At 42.3% G+C, this 18,586-nt stretch overlaps 1 protein-coding gene across 1 annotated transcript; it reads left to right on the plus strand.

Moving 5' to 3' along the window:
• Positions 1–744: 744 nt before the first annotated feature.
• Positions 745–17,904, plus strand: LOC115176783 (semaphorin-7A). Its single transcript, XM_029737066.1, has 14 exons — positions 745–1,226; positions 3,745–3,884; positions 4,422–4,484; positions 4,883–4,978; positions 5,209–5,314; positions 5,928–6,035; positions 6,413–6,552; positions 6,875–7,059; positions 7,577–7,685; positions 7,954–8,155; positions 8,849–8,964; positions 9,135–9,307; positions 9,548–9,603; positions 13,249–17,904. The coding sequence occupies exons 1-14, from the start codon at positions 1,145–1,147 to the stop codon at positions 13,593–13,595; spliced, it is 1,923 nt and encodes a 640-aa protein (XP_029592926.1). The 5' UTR covers positions 745–1,144; the 3' UTR covers positions 13,596–17,904.
• Positions 17,905–18,586: the final 682 nt, after the last annotated feature.

Here is an 18,586-nt window from a genome sequence, read left to right on the forward strand (position 1 = left end):
TAAAACCCCATGGTTAAAGATTCTCAAGTCTCATCCATTACACTTACCAAACATATTTTAATTTGTATTAATTATACAAAGGTGCTGGGTCACCGTTTCTAGGGAAATCATTTTGTGGAACTCCTACTGATTGGATTTTATAAGAAGGGAAATAAAATGTAGTTATAGGTGACAATGACTAATTAATCTAGGCGATGGGTAGAAGTATGGCATATGCTGCAGATACAGTCGCCTATATCTAAACAATAGGTGCCAAATTATCTCTGTATTATGTAACTATCGTATTTTACTAAAAGTGTCTAAATATCTATTACTCCTGTGTGGCTGTGAGCGCTCTTCTTTAGTGTCTCAGATGGTAGCCACCGTTGCAGACACTGACACCACCATTAAGATGAGACCATCCATTAAACCATTTTTCCTGCCATGGGCATTGATGCATCTTCTGACATTCAAGTCAATTAACCCTCCTTGGATGCACACACAGCAGAACTGCTTTGATGATTTATCGCTTTCTGGGCGTACAAGTGACTATTGACAGGTATTGATTGGGCAATATTACAATAACCCATCTCTACCATTATTGGCTTCTTGATGTGGACCTAAAATGTGTTAACACTACTGCCCGATTAAAACAAAATGGCTGTGTTTAGCAAAGAAAAACATATTCAGGCTAGAACATGTTTTCCAGTTGCTCACGTTAGGTCTAAGAACGTAAGAAAACATAGCCTGCACATTACAGGGGCATATTGTACATGTACGTGATTGAACAGGATTAGTCCTCCAACACACTGCAGCGAGCATAAAGAGCAACAGGTATCAAATTACGCGTTTATGGTGGACTTACTCTCAAAGTGACCATGGTGCGCTTCCATACATCACGAAAGACTACATTTCTTTTTCGCGCCCCATTCCTCACACCCACCGTTCTTTTTGTTTTTGAGGTGGAGCCTGATACCCCGATTCTTCAGTGGACTGTCGGCAAGACAGACCTGCACTGGTTGCATGATTGAGGCCAATAGTCAGTCGCATAGATCAATACATTATACCAATACGAAAGCCGATTGATTGCCTATTGTGGAAATAATAAAGTAAGAACTCATTCGATTATTAAATCCTTGGAAATCGGGCACATTGAAGACGTGGAATGATGAATTATATAATACTGGCGACCGTTTTTTCCATGGTTTTCGCCGAAAAGTCACCTCGACTGAAATTCATTGTAAAAGGTATGTGCTAATTTTGCTATTTGCGTTTAGGGTGGTCAGATACGCCCTGTCTGTGTATTAGGCTATATGCGAGGACCTTGTTTTTCCTCCATGGAAATAGTTAGATTAACAATGAACACTAGACTGTAGTCTACTTGAAAATACAAGTCGTGGATCACTCCTCATCGCGCGTTTATACATGCATGACGTCATGCATGATTCAAGGTAGACAATCATGTAAAATGTTCCTCAAAACAAGCTATACCAACAAAATAGAAATGTAGCCTTATAATGATACTAGGCTATATTAAATTGACAGAATGTTTGGCATTGTGCCAATGAGAACGGATCTCAGAGAAACGCAAATAATGTGATGAGAGAGAAAACACTTAGGACTTGGTATAATTGTATAATTTCAATAGACGATTTGTCAAATTATTTATGTGTCCCAGTTCTCAACTAAATTAAATGAAATAAGCAATTTGTATTAGATTACATGGAAGAAAGTAAACACTGCGTATTAGATTAAATGGGAGAAATTAAGCACTGTGTATTAGATTATATTAAACTTCATGTGGGCTAATTTAGGCCCATTGGCCTATTCCATTGTAATGAAATGTAAGGGAATAGAAGTGTTGTTTGGAACAGGTTTATGGCAGCGGGAACGGTAGAATTATTCAGAACCAATTGTGTTTTACAAGAAACTAGCTTAATTAAGATAGCCTATTATTACTATTTAGGTGTTGATTATTCGAGTAGCCTGTCCTATACAATAGTGACCCACTCCTACGAAGACATCTAATCTTGAATTCAGAGCGCACCTCAGCATGCCAATGCAGAGGCTGTATGTTAAAGGCCCAGTGCAGTCAAACGTGTTTTCCTGTGTTTTACATATATTTCCACAATATGATGTTGGAATAATACTGTGAAATTGTAAAAAGGTTGATAATGCCCGTTTAGTGTAAGACCTGTTTAAAAAGGCCGCCTGAAATTTCTGCCCGTTTTGGTGGGAGGGAATTTTAGCCTGCCTGGTAAAATCACCAGGCGGTACATTCGGCTGCATTGGACCTTTAAGTGTTTTGAAGGTTTTGTACGTTTTTGCGTTTCAGTCACTGATAACTCATGTGTGAGGTTACAACCTAGGGCAGTGGGTAGACGTTTGTCAGTTGTCATGGAAACGCTGTCCTGGTGTTGTTTATGAATCAGACAGCTGTTATTTGTGATCAATGTCCGGATATTTCTTCTGCTCTGCACCTCATTCCCTCTTCAAGACAGAATATAAGGCTAAATGATACGTGCTAATTGAACAGAGTGCTCAGGAGCTCTGAATGTAATATCATTACGTTTACTCAAAGACACAATGTCAGTGAACGTATTACAAAACCACTACATTACAGTTAAAACCCAGCATTATGGTGAATACTTTGGTCGCGCTGCAGAACTGCAATGCAGGTGCACGAGCTGACGCGTTGATGGTACTGCAGTAGCTAAGGCTTGTTGAGGATAGAGCAGTAGCATGAGCTCCAGAACCTCATACACACACACACACACACACACACACACACACACACACACACACACACACACACACACACACACACACACACACACACACACACACACACACACACACACACAGCCCAATTCATATTTATGGGAATTCGGCGCAGCAAACTAACAATTATATTTTCGAACTCACGCCCTCACACCTTGCACAGTGGTCTGATATATTCACAATCAATATAATCAGGGCTATCAAGTTAAGATGCACCGATGCTATAGTCATCACAGGTGTAAAGGACTGTATTTCTCTTGGCCGTTCAGCAGCCAAATACAGACAACAACATGGCCTATCTGTTTGACATATCAATCAAACGTATGTTATACAATAGGCCTACCAACCCTATAAAGGGATGTCATATTAACGACATTCAGTCCTAGTGTACCCGATAGAGACAAAGACATGTCAAAACAGAAATATAAAATCGATGAATGCATTACGGTCTTCTCGCCGTAGAGGTTTAAATGACTGGTGACCGAAGCCTAGTTCAGCACCGTGGACAGCGCCATTTGCGGCTCTTTTGTCGGCCAATTGAGGAACAAGTTGTCTACTTTCCTGAAGCATCGAGAACGTGTCTGCCACTGAATTGGTAGACACACTAGTGTCGGATTTGCATGTGCCTGTAGGAATAGGAGTACCGAGGGTAAATTGTCCTTAACCATGGCAACCAGTTCAATTTCAGTACAGACTCTTTTTCTCTCTCGAACTGTACAGCTTTTGCCTCATATCATGTACAACAAAAATTACTTGGGCCAAAAGGTAGACTGGTGGCTTTTTTTTTTTTTTTTTACCATTACATGACCACACCACAGAGCTCAATTAATACATTATTGTTAAATCAAATTAATGAACTGAAAATAATGGGCAATTACATGTTTAATTGACTCAACTTGAAACCCCCAACGACACGGATCTACTGGTATATCATATAAGGACATTGTAACAACACCTCCTAATCTACTTTGATATGGCCCACAGAGCCGGCCAGGTATCACTTCTCCAAACCGGAGAACTACATGTCAGTGTACCACCAGGAGGGCACCAACGTGCTGTACGTGGGGGGCCAGACAATGATCTACGTGCTGACGTTCACTGACAGGGGGGTCCGCGACCATCAGGTGAGTTGCTGGTAACCAACGAGATGAACAGAGATACTCGGTGGTGGTGACACAGTAACCCAGTAAAGGCACAGGAGACTGGCTTAAAGAGGAGGCAGCAGCTGTCGACCTAGTTCAACAGCCTCCGTCGCATGAGATGGGTCATGCATACATTTATAGAGCAGCTCTCATCTCTGTCCAATCGGAAGGAAGTGATTATATAGTGTGGACTTATGAGGTCAACATACAATAAAGATAATACACTGAGCTAATAATGTCAATGTTGACTAGACGAACATGAGCAGAAGATAGCCTATCATTTGTCTTTTGTGACTATTCTGATTGTCTGTGCCCTATAGTTACGCTTCGTTGATCAATACTAGAGACAGTAAAGTAATCCTCCCTTTGTTAGTTTATGGCACAGGACCTGACTTTTGTCATTTTCAATCAGTACTGAGTTTGATTGCAGTTGTTTGCATATTTGAAAAGGCCTAATATTTGCATACAAGTTATGGATAAATTGTATGACATACTGGAATGTATCTTATATTATTACAGATCCGTGTGGAAACTGATGAAAACGCAAAGGCAGCTTGCATCGCCAAATCAGACCCACCAAAGGTAGGTGGTCACCATCAACATCATCATCATCAATCGTTGTCATCACTATCATCATCATTTTCAATAAGATTTGTTGCTACTGTACGAATATGAATTAAACAGACACATATCATCCCCAGTAGAAACTGTCCCAAAGGTTAAAGGTTGGGACAGGGAAACGGTACAATGTTGTATTTGGTATTCAGGCACAAACTCCATCTGGAAGTTTCTCTTGAGATAACAGTCCAGCTACTGTACTTTATGAATAAGTGATGCAATGCATATGAAGTTATGCAGACAATGCATTCCCTCAGTACTGCAGAGCTATCTGCCAAATTATGGAAAATGGATCAGTTCCAATATTCTCTCTCTCTCTGTCTCTGTCTCTCTCTCTCTCTCTCTCTCTCTCTCTGCTACAGTTGGAGTGCGACAATTTCATCACAGTCATCCAGAAAGTCAATGACACTTTTGTGGTATGCGGGACAAATGCAGGAACCCCCAAATGCTGGCTGCTGGTAAGATGACATGATGATGAATAGAATAGCTATTGTCTTCAACATGTGTGTTTAGTGTTCTCACAACGGTCACACTTTCATCTCACTTAACTCCTGTATCACTTTAATAAAAGTTGGTAGTAGTGTTCAATAAAAAACTTTAACTTATATCTCTATTTGTACTGTATACAAGGAGGTAAGAGCATTCAGGATATGGGTTGTGAGGTTGTGATGTCATTTCTTCTCCATAGGTAAATGACACTGTGCTGACTGACGCCCCCACCAATGGACAGATGGCACCAGCCTCTGACATCTCCCCTCCCTACCCCTCCCAGAGGTCCGTCAGTCTGTCCGCAGGTACGATGCGAGGACAGACAGACACTCCAGCCAAACATCCATAGAAACTCTGCTATTGGCACAAAACCAAACCCATCCCTCACCCCTATTTCTACATCCTTGTTAACTCCTCTCTGTGGATCTGAAAGGTTTTTGGTGGAGAGCTCCATCCAGCCATTATGTTCATAAGTATACAGACCAATCAGATCCTCAACATTGGCTTCTGTTTAAAATGGTACCATAGTACTACAGATGGTTCACGACATGTAGCGAAGCTGTAACTCACAGTATTATCGAAATCATGGCAAGGTTACTTTGTATAGCAGGTTCTGTGATATCGCAGACCAGGCTGGACTGGAGTGATGAACCAACGAGCCATTTGCTAGAGTGGTGCAGCATTCTGATAATGTTCAGTTCTCATCGAACCATTAATGTCATGATTCCAAATTACCTCCCTTATTGCTATGGAGACAGTGCCCTAAGTGGGGTAATTGTAATACGGTTATGGGAGGATGTTGGTTGATGCAGTCAGCTGTCTTCTGTTGATTTCTTTTTTATCTCTCCCCTCTACCTTCTGTTTGTCTCTCTCTCCTCTTTATCTCTCTCTCTATCTTTACCCCCCCCTCGCTCTCAGATGGGAATCTATACTCTGCTCTGTCGGCAGTGGGGCGTCACCCTGGCTCTATCCGCCGGACCTACGGCACTCAGAAGCTCCTAAAGACTGAGACCAAGTGGCTGCAGAGTGAGTGGGATGAGAGCAACATGGGACTATATTGGTGTAGGAGAGCTGCATGAGGCACTGGAGTGGATGAGCATGGAAATAGCAACTCTATATTATCGTCTATCTTGTAACTGTAACATGCTGCATGCAGAAATGTAATCACTATGAACACTAGATGGCCCTGCTAGAATGAAATGCATTAGGAGTTTGAAAAGGACCCAAATAGTTACAACCAGTGACTGAGTTGGCCTGGTGCTCACTGGCCTCAAATGTTTTATTGCCTGGTTGAGTATTACCAGCAGCTAAATATAAAGAGCAACGACACCAGAAATGAGTACCGGCATCTATTTCAGTCCACTTCAAGCACTGGTGGAAGTCCTTTCTCTCTCCTGCTACAGGCCCCCAGTTTGGTGGAGCAGCAGTAATGCCAGCCTCTCAGAAACACAAGGAGGAGATCTACTTCTTCTTCAGTGAGATCAACAAGACGGCCATGGTGGACGAGGAGCCCTACAGGTCGCGCATCGGCCGAATCTGCATGGTAACCATAACAACATCACCTTATATCAGCTGTATTACAATGTTGTTGCATATTAAAGCTGAGCTCCGCGAAAGGATAAACAGTTTTGTTTTTTTAAACAGAGGAGATGAGCATCCAGCCTCGTGGTAAAAAGAAAACTTAGCACATACTCTGATGTTCTGTCACATGTGCAATGATGTCAGAGGGGGAAAAAACTGGGTTTGTTGTTTGAAGTAACATCTTTGTTGTTTGTAATATCGCAAATGAACCTGGCAGTTTCACCGCTAAGGATTCCAGCTTTAATGTTATGGTGTACTGATGTATACTGTGTGTCCGTCTCCAGGTGGACGAGGGGGGTATAAAAAACCTGCTGGCGGACTCGTGGACTACCTTCCTGAAGGCCAGGGTGATATGTGGTGTGGGTAGCACCCCCCAGCAGTACAACAACATCAGACAGGCGTTTGTGCTGTCTGAAGTGGCCCAGGAGAAGAGGACCGGGGTCATGTACGGCCTGTTTTCCAACGCCTGGTGAGTACACACCTTACACCTTCAACACCCTTCAACCCATATGGCTGCTTAAAATGCAGGAGAGGAATGAGCTGCACAAACAACATAATCAGAGGAAAGGAGGATTATGCACAGCACATCCAAATGGGGTACAGGAGCTGGATAGACATGTACAGTTTCAGGGAGGAAAATACATGATTGTATTTGAAAGGGAAAGGGAAAGGGGGATGCCTAGTCAGTTGTACAACTGAATGCATTCAACTGAATTGTGTCTACCGCATTTAACCCAACCACTCTGAATCAGAAGTGGGCTCTGCTCTGTGGAGGCGGCCAATTACTTTTGAGCTTGAGTGCTTTTATTAGCATATTTGAGCAGCCTTAAATCTTTTAAGTCCTTTTAAGGAGTCATAGTAATATGATTCTACTCCGCTATCAGTCTGTGATTGAGTTGCTAACAACATTCTGATTCACGTTAAGTTTGAATAAAGTAAGTAGAAGGAAGGAAGGCTTTTAAGTGTTGTATTGTTTGGTTGACCAGGGACACGACAGTGATATGTGCTTACTCCATTGAGGACATTGACCAGGCCTTCGCCACGTCCAAACTGAAGGGCTACAGCAGTCCTCTGATTGGACATCGCCCTGGCACAGTAAGACACCCACTGAATCAGTTAAATTAACTTTATTTTCAATGAATGTTTCGTAGTGCCAATCAAAGTCATTTTGCGAAGGCCAATTGCATAAGCTCATGCATGTGAGTCCGTCAATTTTGGGGAAGTGGAAGACTTGTGTTTCTATTTTTAAACAGTTGCAGATGACAGACACTGGTTGTGAAATGATTGTGCAAGACAAAGCCACAGCCTAAGTCTGTCTCCCTTCCTGATTACATCACTGTCATTACATCACTTCTTGTCCCAGTGTGCCTTCAAGAACTCCACGACAGCCCACAACCCTAAGACCCTGGGGGTGATCAGGGACCACCCGGAGATCGAGGACGTGATTCGTCCGGTCGGGGGTGCTCCCCTTAACCTGCCCACCGACGATCACTTCACACACACTGTCGCTGCCATGGTGCTGGCAGTCAACGACGAGCACTATACTGTGCTGTACCTGGGAACAGGTGTGTGTGTGTGTGTGTGTGTGTGTGTGTGTGTGTGTGTGTGTGTGTGTGTGTGTGTGTGTGTGTGTGTGTGTGTGTGTGTGTGTGTGTGTGTGTGTGTGCGTGTTTACCCGTTGTTTTTGGCTATCAAACTGTATCTCATGTATAGATGTTTGGTGTAACCTATTTAAAAGTTATCTTTTAGAAGACGTAGTCTCCTTGACAAAGTAAATAAAAAAGTTGTTTGCTCAACGCAGGCATGAGTTGGGGCTTATTATAAGAGTGCATTTTTTGGCAAGAATCCCAGATAAATTGACTGAATTAAAAAAAAAGTAGCTACAGCCTAATCAGATGATAAAGAAGTCAGTCGCTACCACAGGGAAAGTAGTGATAGAGATGTGAACAGAGCCATGGGTCTCTGAGGTGGCCTAATAAGAAATTAGAGCAGTTAAGTCTTCTGTGGGAAGTAATAGCCTCTCAATCTGGGGAGGAGATAAGAGAGGACAAGCTGTAGGACAGGCCTGCTCCTCTCCGTAAGTCAGCCACTGATGAAATGACCAGTAGAGGAAAAAGGCAGCATGTGCTATTATAAACCTGGGGCCATATTCAATCAAAAATAGTCACTGGGTTTCCGGGATACATCAAAAATAACAGGGCTTGACCATGGTGTCTCTCTCTCCTCTGATAATGTTCTCTCTCTCTTTCTGGTGATAGAACAGGGGAAAGTGCTCAAGGTTCTGCACACTATCGAGGATGCCTTTATCATATCCCAGTACTCCCTCTTCCACAACGAGGGTCCTGTTCTAAGCATGGCCATCGACTCTAAGAAGGTACTGTGAGACCATCAGCGAACACTCCTTAGCAGCTAGCACTAATATCCGTAGATTCATTTGTTTACGATGTAGCTGCAGTCCAATCCTTTTAAACAATGCCCTTCTAATGATAGCCACTGTATGTCTCTTCCTGTCTCTCATGTATTGCTCCCTGCCTTCTCCCCCAGGGCCACCTTTATGTGGGCACGGCAATGGAGGTTCAGCGCATACCATTGGCTGACTGCGGTCGCTATGGAGACAGTTGCCGGGAGTGCATTCTGTCTCGGGATCCCTATTGTGGTTGGGATGCAGCCAGGAGGAGGTGCACACCCATCCCAGCTGGATACAACATCAGCACTGGGTATGAGATGTGATGATGTCACTCCTGGAATACAGTTCAGATACCTATGGAAAACATGCAGTGTACCAGAAAATGACAGTCAATACCAGCCATAACATATCATTTCTCACAGAGGAGTGTCGAGGTTCCAACTACTATTCTAGGTTTTATGATAATTGTTTCATTTACATAAAATGGTTGATCGTTCAAAATGGTACATGCTAATTTGATGTTCCTTCAATAATTTGTTTCATACTGAAGGGCACTCACTCAGAGTCTGGACCACTCCAATGCCTCTATCTGTGGTGAAGCTGCTGGTGAGTGCCACTCCGCCTCCTCTCTGACTCTCTGTATCTTCATTAACTGAAATAAGGAACTTTTTTCCAGAGCTTAACTCAGAAGATGATATCATATAATTGAGCGGAGGCTCAAACCCATTGGGCGGTTTAATATCAAAGTTTGCCCTCACTTCAAAGCCCAATAGCTTCAGCCATATTAACCTCTAATAATCCAAACAAATTCTCCCCGCTGATGGGATATGTACTGTCTTTGTTATCAAGCTCTTTTTTCCATTACTTCTCTTGGTCGCAGTCTCAGTGCAGCTGTCATGTATCCGTTCACTGTTTCCTTTCTTCCATTCCTGGAACACAGAGATTTAATCCTAGGGAGTGGAGGATGAAAGGTGATGCAATACCATATATAAAGATATTATATTTTAATCAGTTATTTTAGCTGATATTTTCCAGAGAAAGTAAGTATCAGGCCACAGAATAAAACAGAACACTATTTAATGCATCTCTGTGTCGGTTTGTACTAGAGGTCGACCGATTAATCGGAATGGCTGATAAATTAGGGCCGATTTCAAGTTTTCATAACAATCGGTTATCGGTATTTTTGGACACCGATTTTTTTTATTTAAATGTTTTTTTTTTTTATACACCTTTATTTAACTAGGCAAGTCAGTTAAGAACACATTCTTATTTTCAATGTCGGCCTAGGAATGGTGGGTTAACTGCCTTGTTCAGGGGCAGAACGACAGATTTTTACCTTGTCAGCTCGGGGATTCGTTTTTGCAACCTTCCGGTTACTAGTCCAACGCTCTAACCACCTGCCTTACATTGCACTCCACGAGGAGCCTGCGTGGCAGGCTGACTACCTGTTACGCGAGGGCAGCAAGAACCAAGTTAAGTTGCTAGCTAGCATTAAACTTATCTTATAAAAAACAATCAATCTTAACATAATCACTAGTTAACTACACATGGTTCATGATATTACTAGTTTATCTAGCGTGTCCTGCGTTGCATATAATCGATGCGGTGCCTTCTAATTTCTCATTGAATCACAGCCTACTTCGACAAACGGGTGATGATTTAACAAGCGCATTCGCGAAAAAAGTACTGTCGTTGCACAAATGTACCTAACCATAAACATCAATGCCTTTCTTCAAATCAATACACAAGTATATATTTTTAACCTGCATATTTAGTTAATATTGCCTGCTAACATGAATTTCTTATAACTAGGGAAATTGTGTCACTTCTCTTGCGTTCCGTGCTAGCAGTTAGGGTATATGCAGCAGTTTGGGCCGCCTGGCTCATTGCGAACTGTGTGAAGTCCATTTATTCCTAACAAAGGCCGTAATTTATTATGACATAACATTGAAGGCTGTACAATGTAACAGCAATATTTAGACTTAGGGATGCCATCCGTTAGATAAAATACGGAACGGTTCCGTATTTCACTGAAAGAATAAACGTTTTGTTTTTTAAATGATAGTTTCCGGATTCGACCATTTTAATGACCAAAGGCTCGTATTTCTGTGTGTTATTATGTTATAATTAAGTCTATGATTTGATAGCGCAGTCTGACTGAGCGATGGTAGGCACCAGCAGGCTCGTAAGCATTCATTCAAACAGCACTTTCGTGCGTTTTCCAGCAGCTCTTCGCAATGCTTCAAGCATTGTGCTGTTTATGACTTCAAGCCTATCAACTCCCGAGATTAGGCTGATGTAACCGATGTGAAATGGCTAGCTAGTTAGCGATGTGTGCGCTAATAGTGTTTCAAACATCACTCGCTCCAATAATCGGTTTCGGTATCGGCGCTGAAAAATTATAATCGGTCGACCTCTAGTTTGTACACATTAGTCTGGTTTTAGGTTTACTGGGCTTTGAGTCACAATTGTCCTACTAACTGAGAGCAAAGTTATCATTTACAATAACTTGTATATTTTTTCATCAATAAACTCAGCAAAAAAAGAAATGTCCTCTCACTGTCAACTGCGTTTATTTTCAGCAAACTTAACATGTGTAAATATTTCTATGAACATAAAAAGACTCAACAACTGAGACATAAACTGAACAAGTTCCACAGACATGTGACTAACAGAAATTGAATAATGTGTCCCTGAACAAAGGCGGGGGGGGGTGTCAAAATCAAAAGTAACAGTCAGTATCTGGTGTGGCAACTAGCGTCATTAAGTACTGCAGTGCATCTCCTCCTCATGGACAGCACCAGATTTGCCAGTTCTTGCTGTGAGATGTTACCCCACTCTTCCACCAAGTCACCTGCAAGTTCCCGGACATTTCTGGGGGGAATGGCCCTAGCCCTCACCCTCCGATCCAACAGGTCCCAGACGTGCTTAATGGGATTGAGATCCGGGCTCTTCGCTGGCCATGGCAGGACACTGACATTCCTGTCTTGCAGGAAATCACGCACAGAACGAGCATTATGGCTGGTGGCATTGTCATGCTGGAGGGTAATGTCAGGATGAGCCTGCAGGAAGGGTACCACATGAGGGAGGAGGATGTTTTCCCTGTAACGCACAGCGTTAAGGTTGCCTGCAATGACAACAAGCCCAGTCCAATGATGCTGTGACACACCGCCCCAGACCATACCGACCCTCCACCTCCAAATCAATCCCGCTCCAGAGTACAGGCCTTGGTGTAATGCTCATTCCTTCGACGATAAACGCGAATCTGACCATCACCCCTGGTGAGACAAAACCGCGACTTGTCAGTGAAGAGCACTTTTTGCCAGTCCTCTCTGGTCCAGCGACGGTGGGTTTGTGCCCATAGGCGACGCTGTTGCTAGTGATGTCTGGTGAGGACCTGTCTTACAACAGGCCTACAAGCCTCAATCCAGCCTCTCTCAGCCTATTGCGGACAGTCTGAGCACTGATGGAGGGATTGTGTGTTCCTGGTGTAACTCAGGCAGTTGTTGTTGCCATCCTGTACTTGTCCCGCAGGTGTTATGTTCAGATGTACCGATCCTGTGCAGGTGTTGTTACACGTGGTCTGCCACTGCGAGGACGATCAGCTGTCCGTCCTGTCTCCCTGCAGCGCTGTCTTAGGCGTCTCACAGTACGGACATTGCAATTTATTGCCCTGGCCACATCTGCAGTCCTCATGCCTCCTTGCAGCATGCCTAAGGCACGTTCGAACAGATGAGCAGGGACCCTGGGCATCTTTCTTTTGTGTTTTTCAGAGTCAGTAGAAAGGCCTTTTTAGTGTCCTAAGTTATCATAACTGTGACCTTAATTGCCTACCATCTGTAAGCTGTTAGTGTCTTAATGACCGTTCCACAAGCGCATGTTCATTAATTGTTTATGGTTAATTAAACAAGCATGGGAAACAGTGTTTAAACCCTTTACAATTAAGATCTGTGAAGTTATTTGGATTTTTACGAATTATCTTTGAAAGACAGGGTCCTGAAAAAGGGACGTTTCTTTTTTTGCTGAGTTTATGAGTGTGGCCTCTCACCCACACATTTCTCACATAATGAAGTAGCCCTGCCAATCCTGTCCTGCCATTCCCATTTTGAACTCACCTATGATTGTAACCGTAGATACGTAAACAATCCATAGGTATGAAACCATAGGCTACTCTCTAGTCTAGGCAGCCCATAAGTATTTCATTTGGGTGAGATCAATGTTAACCAGGCTGTGCCCTCTGAAACCCCACAGCACTGAAGACCCATAGGACAAACCCCAAACAGGTGGTGATTGACTCGGACGGCCCCGTCAACCTCCCCTGCCCCGTGCACTCCTTTCACGCCACCTACCGCTGGGAGAAGGACAACTGTATCCAGAACTACCCCTGCTTCATCATTGGAGACTCCTGTGTGCTGGGACCCACCCCTGGCCTGCCCCTTAAGCAGGGGGTGTTCCGCTGCATGGCCACGGAGAACGGCTATAAGGTGGAGGTGGTCTCCTACAGGCTGGTGATCAACAGTGGGCCTCTGCCTGCCTCCCTGGCCTCCACCCTGGGGCCCTCCCTCCTTCTTGCTGCAGCCACCCTCTGGCTCCTGTAACCATTGCAAATGCTAAAGCTAACCCCTTAGCCTCTAAGGCCCTCTCTCTGACAGACAGGAGAGGAGGGGCCACCATACCCAGGTTAGGTTCGCAGAGCATTGATATTAATGGTCGGGTAATGCGATCAGTGTTGCCCGCAGAGACTGTTTTCAGAAAAAGTGTTTTTTTATTTAATTTACGTTGTTCAGAAAATGCCTGAAAATAAACCAAGCCATTTATTTTTAAATAATATATGGGCCTACCATACTAACTAATACTGTACTGTTTAAACAAAAAAAGACCTAAAGCAAACTTAAAATACATAACATTTAAACTTAATTAATACATTAACATCAATATGGGTTTTATGGAAAGACAAACTATATTATCGTGTCTTATTCTGAATTTTAAATACAGATTCAAACCACAAGATATGCTTTGCGAACCTTGCCTGTCCACCCAAGAGATGACATCTCATGAGTTGTGTTAAATACAATACCAGGCCAATTTCTCTTTATGGTTTCTCAACTTATTTTCAAACATGATTGTGCTACTTTGTGAATATTTGAAGCTTGAATACTGCTCTAACATCTAAACATCCTGTTGAATGTCATAAGTATAGGCTAGTATTTAGAAAATGTCTGGTATTGACAAAAAAAAAGCCTTAACAATTCTGGGACATACCCCCTAAGCACAATTTGCTGTGAAAGCAAAACTGCTCAATTGTGTTGACTTGAATCAGGTGGCCAAGCCTTACTTTGATGCTGGGAGGAAGTGTCATAATTTTGACAAGAAGTCATCTTTTTGACAGGAAGTAGGTAGAAGAGCATGAGCTCATCCTCGAACATCACTGTGTCTCGGCAAGTCCTCTGCAGTAAAGGCAGTTTTTGCATAATTTTATTGGATAGTATCAGACATTCATATTATGCTACTTCATTTTCAATAAACGTAAGTACAGTAAACATCATTCAGTGGCAGGTGAGGCCAAATTAGAATTGAGTAGATGACATGTAGAGTTAGATGCATTTTGTAGTTTGCTAAATATGAGAAAAAGCTTGTGATTATATGAGTACCGTGTGTTAAGTATTTTATTGCTCCGCAAATGCTGATTTCCACCATTGCTGCCTATGAAAGTTATTCTTGACGGTTCAAGGTTTTATACTGTACAGAAGTCCAGAGAGGACATATGAATAAAATAAAATAAATCCTTGTTATGTCGAGATAACAACTTATTTATCTCATGATCACGACATAACGTTTTGTCGAGATCACGAGACTAACTCTATAAATAGGAGTAGACGCATTGATGGTAGATTGACAGTATAGCTGAGGCGGTAGAGCATATGTTTTGATTGATTGCTACACTAAGCGATGGTACATTTCATGCTAACATATCACTCATTGTCAGTTTATAAATTAGAATGTTAGCCAGCTAAATGTCCCTTACCTTGAACTAAGAGGTCTTGGGGCATCTAATCCTTCATGGGGCATTTGAGCCTTGAACGATGCCTGACAGGCTGGCCTGTCTCTGAGGCCAGCCTGACCACAGACAATCGCATGCAAGCAACAAGGCAGCTAACTTGGCTAGTCTTGTGAGTGCGCAAGCCAGCTAGCTAGTTAGCTAGGTGGTCTTACTAGCTAGCTAGCTAGCTAGCTTGTTATATATGCTGGTTGTTAGCTTGCATAACTGATATGTGTATAATTGTAAGGGGCACTTCATGTTTTATGGATAATATTACAATTTACAGAGTGGGTGAGCACAATTCCTGACAGACTAACAAGATTACATTTTATCCTCAGACCTTGTTCAGATTCAATAGCAGTCTCAGAGGCTGATAAATCAGGATTCCACCTTGTAGGTTGTTTCATAGGTAATGCTCCTTGCAGGCAGATTAGCAGTTAGTGCATTATGTATATGATCAAGACTGGGTGCGCTCTATTCCTGGCACGCTGATTCGATTCAGTAGCAGCCTCAGAGGCTGATAAATCAGGATGCTGACTTGTAGGCTGTCTGCAAGGAGCCTTACATATGAAACAGCCTACAAGGCAGCACCCTAATTTATGAGCCTCTACGGCTTCTAATGAATCTGATCAACTTGCCAAAAATAGAGCTCACTCACTTTGGATTATATGCATCAGCCTATACAGCGCTGACAGCTAATCTGCCTGCAAGGAGATTTACCAATGAAATAACCTACAGGGCAGCATCCTGATTTATCAGCCTCTGAGGCTGAAATTTAATCTGATCAGCCTGTGAGGAATGCAGCTCACCCACTGCAAATGTAAATATTATTCACAAAAAAATGAAGTGTCCCTTGTAATTTCTACACATATCAGTTATGCAAGCTAACCACCAGCATAGATAACAAGCTAGCTTGCTAGCTAGAAAGCTCACAAGGCTAGCCAAGTTAGCTGTGTTGTTCCTTGCGTGTGATTTAATGTGGTCTTGGGGCGGCGGAGACCCTGGGAGACTGTGTCGCCTGTCAGGCATCGTTCCGGGCTTAAATGCCCCACTTTGCGATCAACACAGCCACAGGGCTCCTTGATGAAGTGGTTATCGTGCATCTGAAGAAATGAATGGGTGATACGTTGTACTTTTGATTATCTTCTGATCTCGACAAAACAACTTTTGTTATGCTATAAATATGTCTTGATCTCGACGTAACGAGATAACTTTTTTTAATTATTCATATGTCCACTCTGGACTTCTGTAATACTGTGGTTATATAATGATGTTACTCATTGACTGCTTTAACTAACCTATTCTCAATGGGAAAATCCAGTGCACAATACTCAAAGGGGTTATTTTCATACTTGTATCTGTATGCTGTAACAAAAGGCTTGACATAATTTGATAGGATCCTTTTGTGAAGTAGAACACTTTGAGCAGCCACCATACTCTGGGGAGAAAGACAGAAATTGATTGACATTTTTGGAAGATATGGAACAAAATTCCTCTTTAAGCAATAGATGTTTTTTTATTTTAGCACCTGACCTCACATAATAATAGTATATGCTTTATTGGAGGCAGAGAATGTTTGCTGGGAGGGAGTGGTTTACTCAAAGCAAATGTTGAATGTAACATATTAATATGAATGTAGTTGCAACAAAATGCAAGTCTATTGTCCCCATGTATTGATTGTTTTATCTCAGTGCTGAAGCACCACCTTACAACCACTACTGTGGTTTGAACTGTGCCACTGTCGCCTGAAAATATTGGTAGAAAACAGGCTACATAATGCTTTTCTTAGAACAGTTTTAGCCACAGTTCTGCAGGTTCCATCTTTCTCTCTGGGGGTGGCTGTAAGTTTGTTGTCTCGAGGTCTCGGAAGGATCTGCTTGCTGCATTGCACTGATGCGGGCTATTGACCGTGCCAAACATAAGCTGTGTTGAGCCGCCTCATCCGCCGCCTGCCGCTTCTCACTCACTTAGCACTTTGAGTAATTGGTTTCCCAAATCTCTTTCTCAAACTCACACACATTCTTATATATGTCACAAATACACACAGGCATGTAGGTGCGTGCACACACACACACCTCTTGTTTACCAATCACCCACTTCAATCTCATTCCCTTTACTCCAGTATTTACTGTTGCTTATCTGTTTCATTGTATTTTGAGCATGAAGCTGGTGTGTCTCTGAAAACAGTGAACAGAAGCCACTCATACGCTAGCCAACACTAATTAGGCAACCGAACCTGTATCGCTCACTGCAGAGACATAGAGGCTCTTTTACCAAGACAGATGGCCTAGTGTCAGTGGGTATTGTTAAAAACGGTCAATGAATCGTGGCTGTGCAGAGTTGATTGTATTTGGCCTTTCATGGATTTCCAAGGGGCAGCAGTGATATGGGAGTTTGTTTTCTCTGGAGCACTTTATTTAATGACCACCTTCATAGCCAGGAGTCCCTGCTTTGACGTGGAAATAAACAGTGGATATATCGCATGCGAGTGATTATCATTATCCTAGAAAGATTTAAACCGGTTTGTTGTGTTCAATTACCCGTTCGATAAATAATGCCAGCAGAGAAATAGAGTGAAGTGAAACGTATTGTCTTTAAATCCGTTCTCTGGTGCTTTGGACAGTGTTGATTGCATTCTGTGTCTTAGTACATTTTTATTGGGAATCAGCTTACCAAACTCGATTGAAGAGGAGATTGTATTGGTATCATGCTCGTTAATGCCTCACCATAACCATTCTTTTTTTTAAAGGACAGATGTCTGTCTATATGAAGTGTTAATACATGTCCCTGTAACAAATCTGTAACTCCATATGTTTCCCTTTACTGAACATGTACAGTGAAAATCAATAAAGTCATCAACTACAGTATTTTATTTTTTATTCACTTTTATTTATTCAGGTAGACCAATTATTATAAAAAAAAATGTTTCACACACTGGAAGAAAATGGTACATCATTGGTCTTTCTTTCATTTGCTTGTGTGTCTGTGAAGAGAGAGCGAGAAGAGGGGCAGAGGGAGGGATGTGGACAAGCATATCAAAAGAGGAGAGGGAGAGAGAGCGATACACGCTTAACGGTATAATACATGGGCAATGAGCATGGCACAGTTTGCGGCACAGTGGAAAGTTGGATTACTTTAAATTGTTGCAGATTGTGTTAAATTCATGCTGGAGACCCACAAAATGGTTAATTCTACATTGAGTAAATTATGTTGAAAATGTTGCACCATCTACTGGTGTAGAATTGTATGACAGTTCAGTGTCAATGCTGCACACTTGATCTTCATAAGAATAAAATAAATAAAAACATCACTTAAACCATGAAACAGGCAGGTGAACCCTATTTATGCTGGTGATGAACCCTATTTGTACTGGTGAATGCCTATTCTAGGACATACTCCATTGTCAGAAAAGCTTAACACAAAAGAGACTATTTATTTTTGCCAACTCACTGTCAGCTCATTTTCTACCCATCACTTCCTGATTTTTCCCCCAAAGGAAACTTGGCATGACATGGTGATGAATCACTTATGATTAATAACAAGATCTTA

This window comes from Salmo trutta, chromosome 37, assembly GCF_901001165.1.
Source record: "Salmo trutta chromosome 37, fSalTru1.1, whole genome shotgun sequence".
In the NCBI taxonomy this organism is placed as follows: Eukaryota; Metazoa; Chordata; class Actinopteri; order Salmoniformes; family Salmonidae; genus Salmo; species Salmo trutta.

What these genes read in the sequence shown, in the direction of transcription:
- LOC115176783 (XM_029737066.1), top strand. Translation starts at nt 1,145, where the DNA reads ATGATGAATTATATAATACTGGCGACCGTTTTTTCCATGGTTTTCGCC. An exon ending in CCAAATCAGACCCACCAAAG is followed by an intron (nt 4,485 to 4,882) that starts GTAGGTGGTCAC and finishes TCTCTGCTACAG; the next exon opens with TTGGAGTGCGACAATTTCAT. An exon ending in GGATACAACATCAGCACTGG is followed by an intron (nt 9,308 to 9,547) that starts GTATGAGATGTG and finishes TTCATACTGAAG; the next exon opens with GGCACTCACTCAGAGTCTGG.